At 43.4% G+C, this 7,661-nt stretch overlaps 1 protein-coding gene across 2 annotated transcripts in view; it reads left to right on the forward strand.

Moving 5' to 3' along the window:
* Window positions 1-243: 243 nt before the first annotated feature.
* LOC134293865 (carcinoembryonic antigen-related cell adhesion molecule 3-like) overlaps window positions 244-7,661 on the forward strand; it is a 10,032-nt gene continuing 2,614 nt past the window's right edge. Inside the window, exons 1-5 of one of the 2 annotated variants that reach the window (XR_010000847.1) lie at window positions 244-388; window positions 2,314-2,679; window positions 4,434-4,463; window positions 5,567-5,659; window positions 5,862-6,074. Coding sequence is in view for 1 of the 2 variants with exons in the window: in XM_062962847.1 (XP_062818917.1) it covers window positions 337-388; window positions 2,314-2,679; window positions 4,434-4,463; window positions 5,567-5,659; window positions 5,862-5,981 (661 nt within the window). In the remaining variant the exon portion in view is untranslated. The remainder of the gene's footprint in view (window positions 389-2,313; window positions 2,680-4,433; window positions 4,464-5,566; window positions 5,660-5,861; window positions 6,075-7,661) is intronic. The other variant, XM_062962847.1, reaches the window with a different exon arrangement.

Here is a 7,661-nt window from a genome sequence, read left to right on the forward strand (position 1 = left end):
TCCTCTCTGCCTAAAGGAGACTCAAGCCAATTGGGAATGAAGACCTGACACGCCAACATGTTTGAAAGGACAGGCGGGGAGAGGGTGATGATGATGATGATGATGATGGGGAGAGGAATGGTAGGGGTCACAGTCACGAGGGGACCCCCCCCCTCTCTAGGTCCCTCTCCCTCGGGGTCCCCCCCCCTCCCTCCGCCCCCGCTGAGCTCACAATGGCCGCCCGGCCGAGGCCGCAACGGGAAAGGAAGGAAGGAAAGAAAAAAGAAGGGAGGGAGAGAGGGAGGGAGGGGGCATCGAGACCCCCCCAAAGCCCCGAGAGGAGCCCCCGGGGAAGGGATGGGGGTCCTCCTGGGGGGCCAGAGCGGGTGGCCCTCCACACTCCTGGCAGGTGAAGAAGGAAGGAAGGAAGGAAGGAAAGAGGGAAAGAAGGGAGGGAAGGAGGGAGGGAGGATGAAAGGAAGGAATGGGGAAAGAAAGGTATAAAGAAGGAAGGAAGGAAGGAAGGAAGGAGAAAAGGAAGGAAATAATGAAAGAAAGGAGGAAGGGGGGGAGGAAGGAAGGAAGGGGAAAAGAAAGGTATAAAGAAGGAAGGAAGGAAGGAAATAATGAAAGAAAAGAGGAAGGGAGGGAGGAAGGAAGGAAGGGGAAAAGAAAGGTATAAAGAAGGAAGGAAGGAAATAATGAAAGAAAGGAGGAAGGAAAGAGAAAAGAAAGGTATAAAGAAGGAAGGAAGGAAGGAGAAAAGGAAGGAAATAATGAAAGAAAGGAGGAAGGGAGGGAGGAAGGAAGGAAGGGGAAAAGAAAGGTATAAAGAAGGAAGGAAAGAAGGAAGGAGAAAAGGAAGGAAATAATGAAAGAAAGGAGGAAGGGAGGGAGGAAGGAAGGAAGGGGAAAAGAAAGGTATAAAGAAGGAAGGAAGGAAGGAAATAATGAAAGAAAAGAGGAAAGGAGGGAGGAAGGAAGGAAGGGGAAAAGAAAGGTATAAAGAAGGAAGGAAGGAAATAATGAAAGAAAGGAGGAAGGAAAGAGAAAAGAAAGGTATAAAGAAGGAAGGAAGGAGAAAAGGAAGGAAATAATGAAAGAAAGGAGGAAGGGAGGGAGGAAGGAAGGAAGGAAGGGGAAAAGAAAGGTATAAAGAAGGAAGTAAATAATGAAAGAAAGGAGGAAGGAAGGAAGGGGAAAAGAAAGGTATAAAGAAGGAAGGAAGGGAATAATGAAAGAAAGGAGGAAGGAAAGAGAAAAGAAAGGTATAAAGAAGGAAGGAAGGAAATAATGAAAGAAAGGAGGAAGGAAGGAAGGAAACAATGAAAGACAGAAGGAAGGAAGGAAGGAAGGAAGGAAGGAAGGAAGGAAGGGGAAAAGAAAGGTATAAAGAAGGAAGGAAGGAAATAATGAAAGAAAGGAGGAAGGAAAGAGAAAAGAAAGGTATAAAGAAGGAAGGAAGGAAATAATGAAAGAAAGGAGGAAGGAAGGAAGGGGAAAAGAAAGGTATAAAGAAGGAAGGAAGGGAATAATGAAAGAAAGGAGGAAGGAAAGAGAAAAGAAAGGTATAAAGAAGGAAGGAAGGAAATAATGAAAGAAAGGAGGAAGGAAGGAAGGAAACAATGAAAGACAGAAGGAAGGAAGGAAGGAAGGAAGGAAGGAAGGAAGGAAGGAAGGGGAAAAGAAAGGTATAAAGAAGGAAGGAAGGAAATAATGAAAGAAAGGAGGAAGGAAAGAGAAAAGAAAGGTATAAAGAAGGAAGGAAGGAAATAATGAAAGAAAGAAGGAAGGAAGGAAGGAAGGAAGGAAGGAAGGAAGGGGAAAAGATAGGTATAAAGAAGGAAGGAGAAAAGGAAGGAAGGAAATAATGAAAGAAAGGAGGGAGGGAGGGAGGGAGGGAGGGAGGAAGGAAAGAAGGACGGAAGGAAGGAAGGAAGGAAGGAAGGAAGGAAGGAAGGAAAGGGAAAAGATAGGTATAAAGAAGGAAGCAAGGAAGGAGAAAAGGAAGGAAGGAAATAATGAAAGAAAGGAGGAAGGAAGGGAGGGAGGGAGGAAGGAAAGGGAAAAGATAGGTATAAAGAAGGAAGGAAGGGGTTCTCCTTAGAATCCTTCAGATCCTTAGAATCCTCCACCACTTGGTTGATCCTTGGGTTCAGTTCGGTGGGCCTGGCCAACGCTTGGATCTCCCCACTCTCTGAGAAGCCAAATGAGGAAAGAGAAGGACTTTGGAGATCTGTTTGGGAGATCCAGAGGCTGCTTTCAGATGCAAGGCAGATCTGGGGTTGATAAACTTTGCTGGGAGTGAGGTCCCTTCCCTTCTTCTCTCCACAGCCTTCGTCCTGAGCGTTTGCTTCTTCTCGACCGAAGCCAGGATTCAGGTGACAAACATCTCGGTGGAGCCACCAAAGCCCATGGAAGGAGGACGTGTCCGCTTGACCCCCGTCTCCCTCCCTCCCGTCCCATCAACTTGCCGCTGGTTCCGAGGGGAGTGGGACTCCAATGAAACCATCCTGGTGTATTACTTCTACCCACGGCATTTTGTTTGGAAGGCGGCACAATTCACCGGGCGAGAGACCATACGGAGTGACTGCTCCCTTGAGATCACAGACCTAAACATCACCGACCTTGCCAACTACGTAGTCCTCATCGAGGGCCCCGAGGGAAGTCGGGTGGGCACCGTGGAGCTTATCATCCACTGTAGGCTTCTATTTGTTCAATATGACTCTCTATAACGCTTATGTACAATATGTCTATCACGTTTTGGTGCAATATGACTCTTTATCACATTTTTGTACAATATGTCTATCACGTTTGGTGAAATATGACTGCCTATCATGTTAGCGCAGTATGACTCTCTGTCAAGTTGGTGCAATACGACTCTCTAACATTTTGTGAAATATGACGCCTTGCAACATTTGCGCAATATGACCATCTATCACAATTTTGGTGCAATGCGAGTAATAACATTTTTTGTGACGCATGGCTCTCTATAACACATTTTGTGAACTATAACTACAGTAGAGTCTCACTTATCCAACATAAATGGGCCGGCAGAACACTTGATAAGCGAATATGTTGGATAATAAGCAGGGATTAAGGAAAAGCCTATTAAAAATCAAATTAGGTTATGATTTTACAAATTAAGCACCAAAACATCATGTTATACAACAAATTTGACAGAAAAAGTAGTTCAATACGCAGTAATGCTATGTAGTAATTACTGTATTTATGAATTTAGCACCAAAATATCACGATGTATTGAAAACATTGACTACAAAAATGCATTGGATAATCCAGAACGTTGGATAAGTGAGACTCTACTGTATAACTACTGTATATACTCGAGTATAATCCTAGATTTTCAGCCCTTTTTTAAAGACTGAAAAAGCCCCCCTCGACTTATATTCGGCTGAGGGTCCTGGTTGGCTTATATTTGGGTCAGCTTATACTCGAGAATATATGGTACATTTATTATTTTTCTCTATTATTATTGGTATTATTACATTTATTATTTTCTCTATTATTGTTGCTACTATTACATTTATTTTACTCTATTTTTTATTATTATTAATACATTTATTATTTCACTCTATTCTTATTATTACATTTACTATTTTACTCTATTTATTATTACATGTATTATTTTCCTGTACTGATTATCATTAGTATTATTATTACATGTATTATTTTACTCTATTATTACTGGTATTGTTACATTTATTATTTTACTCTATTTATTATTATTATTACATTTATTATTTTACTCTATTATTGTTGCTGCTTTTACATTTATTTTACTCTATTTTTATTATTATTAACACATTATTTTACTCTATTATTACATTTATTATTTTACTGCATTTATTATTATTACTACATTTATTATTTCACTCTATTATTATTAAAAGGATACATAAGCACATTTACATGGAAGAAGATGAATATAATGATTTAATCAGAGTTGAACAGTCATATCTTAAATTACAGTTTGATGTAAAGATTCAAAAACATTTAAACTACTGAAGCCTCAATTTATGTAATTTTATTAGTATCTCGGCTTATACTGGAGTCAATTTTTCCCAGTTTTTTTGTGTTAAAATTAGGTGCCTCGGCTTATATTCGGGTCGGCTTATACTCGAGTATATACGGTATTTGTGAAATATGTAATGACGTATTTGTGTAACATGTCTAGAGGATTTTGTGACACATGAATCTGTAATATGATTGTGCAATATGTCTGTTACATGTTTTTATAATATGTCTTCAACATTTTGTGCAACATGTCTAGCTGTAACATTTTTTGTGCAATATGATTGTCTCTCAACATTTTTTTGGTGAAACATGACTATTTGCAATGTTTTTGTACAACAGGACTGTCACATTTTGGTGCAATATGACTGTCTATAACATTTGTGTCCTGTGTTTCAGCAGAACTGTTTTATTTTTGGCAGATCCATACGAGGACGAGCCCAACGAGTTTGGTAAGTCCCAGCGTCTCACTTACGTCTTAATGCCGGGAACTACTGACCAATTTCTCTCCTATGACATCTATATAAAATACACGAGAGGATGCTATTAAATCAATTAGGGCCTGTTATTGAATCTGCAGCTTCTATGTGGAGATTCATGGTAGGAAATGTAGGTGGAGGAGGCCAAAAAATGGTTTACCCCAAGGCAGAGTTCTTGCACCGACCTGGTTTAATATCTTTACTAACAATCAGCCATCGCAAAGAACACCACTCTGAAAACAAGGGAATTCCAGACAGGAAACAATCAGGGCCAGCTAACACCTCCCAACAAAAAATTCACTCAGGAAGGAAACAGCCAGGCTTTAAAGCTGCAAGGCCATTACATCCTAATCATTTTTCCTAATTGCAGCATTCATACTTGCCTCCAACAGACAAAAAAAAAAACCAATCAGAAATATTGTATATTCACAACCTTTAGGAAATAATATCCCGATGGCGCAGCGTGTTAAAGCGCTGAGCTGCTGAACTTCTGGACCGAAAGGCCGCAGGTTTGAATTGGGGGAGCGGAGAGAGCCCCCACTGTTAGCCCCAGCTTCTGCTAACCCAGAAGTTCGAAAACATGCAAATGTGAGTGCATCAATAGGTACTGCTCCGGCGGGAAGGTAACGCCACTCCATGCAGTCATCCCACATGACCTTGGAGGAGTCTATGGACAACGCTGGCTCTTCGGCTTAGAAATGGAGATGAGCCCCAACCCCCAGAGTCAGACATGACTGGACTTAATGTCAGGGGAAAATGTTTACCCTTGATCTTAACTACCACCAATTCCTCAGTACTTTATTTCCCAGACCACCAGACTTCGCCACAGCAACGTGTGGCCGGGCACAGCTAGTGTACATATATATGGCAAATATTCAATGCCACTAGACAAACAACACACAGACTGACACACAGGGGCTATTTAACATGCCAGCTTCTGGCTTCATTCCCCAGGAAACTCTCAACCCCATTTCCTTTTGCAAGGCATGCATCAGATGTTCTGCAGAGTCACAAGGAAAGATATCTGCCGGAGAGTGATGTGTCAAGCTGTTCATCATGCGCTTTCCTCCTTGCAGGTCGGGGGTTCAACAAAACGACCATCGTTGGCATGGTCTTTGGGAGCCTGGGTGCCGCCGTGGTCCTGGTCCTGGTGCTTTTCACCATTTACTGTGAGTCAAACCCTGGAACCACGAGGAAGACCCTTGCGGGAGGTGAAACGGCCAATGATAGGTCAGGGGTGGAAGCAAAGATATAGCCCCCTCCCTCCCAAGAGTCCGGGCTTCCTTCTGGACGGAGGAAAGGATGTGCCCAAGAGAAAGGCCATAGACAAGGAGACGGCTGGTTTGACAACTTTCCTTCTCTTTTCTCCAGATTCTTCTCACCGAGAAATTCCAACACTTCCTAGAGCTGCCCCCCAGCCCTTGCATGTGAGGAAAGGCCCGAGAGTCCCGAGGAAAGGCCCGAGGAAAGGCCCGAGAGTCCCGAGGCAAGGTCTGTAGGAAAGGGGTCTCCATCTCCAATCGAAGCATATGCTCCATGGCTCATGATCCATTCGCAAAGTGGAAGACAGCAAGGAATTCAGGGGTGAGATATGGAACCATAGGATCACAGAGTTGGAAGAAACCCATCCAGTCTAACCCCCTTCTGCCAGGCAGGGATTTATTTATTTGCAGTATATCCCGCCCTTCTTTCTCACCCCGAAGGGGACTCAGGGCAGATCACATTGTACACATACAAGGCAAACATTCAATGCCATATAACATAGAACAGAGACAGAGACAGACGCAGAGGCAATTTAAATCTTCTCCAGCTTCCAGCTTCCTGAGGGAATGCTTGATCTCGGCCACAAGGGGAGCAGCTGCTTCATCATCCACTGCGACAACACTTCCTCATTCCAATGGCGGCTGGATGATTTTTATGGTGTCGTAATTTAGCCTCCCCACATATAAGTGGTACCTAAATTTTCTACTTGATAGATGCAACTATCTTTCGGATCGCATAGGTCAGCAACGAGCAGGGGCTATATTTTATTTTTATTTTTTTTAATTGTTGGGTGCTCACCCTGACATAGGCTGGCCTCGAACTCATGGACAGAGTGATTTATTGCAGCTGGCTGCTAACCAGCCTGCGCCACAGCCCGGCCCCCTAGACAGATGGCCATCCAGTCCATCTTTCCAAGAAAAGCCCAATTTCCTTGCAGCCCTTTTATGCAAGAAAAGCACAACCCAAGCCCTCCTGACAGATGGCCATCCAGTCCATCTTCTATAAGAAAAGCCCAATTTCCTTGCAGCCCTTTTATGCAAGAAAAGCACAACCCAAGCCCTCTTGACAGATGGCCATCCAGTCCATCTTCTATAAGAAAAGCCCAATTTCCTTGCAGCCCTTTTCTGCAAGAAAAGCACAACCCAAGCCCTCCTGACAGATGGCCATCCAGTCCATCTTCTATAAGAAAAGCCCAATTTCCTTGCAGCCCTTTTCTGCAAGAAAAGCACAACCCAAGCCCTCTTGACAGATGGCCATCCAGTCCATCTTCTATAAGAAAATCCCAATTTCCTTGCAGCCCTTTTCTGCAAGAAAAGCACAACCCAAGCCCTCTTGACAGATGGCCATCCAGTCCATCTTCTATAAGAAAAGCCCAATTTCCTTGCAGCCCTTTTATGCAAGAAAAACACAACCCAAGCCCTCCTGACAGATGGCCATCCAGTCCATCTTCTATAAGAAAAGCCCAATTTCCTTGCAGCCCTTTTCTGCAAGAAAAGCACAACCCAAGCCCTCTTGACAGATGGCCATCCAGTCCATCTTCTATAAGAAAAGCCCAATTTCCTTGCAGCCCTTTTCTGCAAGAAAAGCACAACCCAAGCCCTCTTGACAGATGGCCATCCAGTCCATCTTCTATAAGAAAAGCCCAATTTCCTTGCAGCCCTTTTATGCAAGAAAAACACAACCCAAGCCCTCCTGACAGATGGCCATCCAGTCCATCTTCTATAAGAAAAGCCCAATTTCCTTGCAGCCCTTTTATGCAAGAAAAGCACAACCCAAGCCCTCCTGACAGATGGCCATCCAGTCCATCTTCTATAAGAAAAGCCCAATTTCCTTGCAGCCCTTTTCTGCAAGAAAAGCACAACCCAAGCCCTCTTGACAGATGGCCATCCAGTCCATCTTCTATAAGAA

This window comes from Anolis carolinensis, unplaced genomic scaffold (assembly GCF_035594765.1).
Source record: "Anolis carolinensis isolate JA03-04 unplaced genomic scaffold, rAnoCar3.1.pri scaffold_10, whole genome shotgun sequence".
NCBI lineage: Eukaryota > Metazoa > Chordata > Lepidosauria > Squamata > Dactyloidae > Anolis > Anolis carolinensis.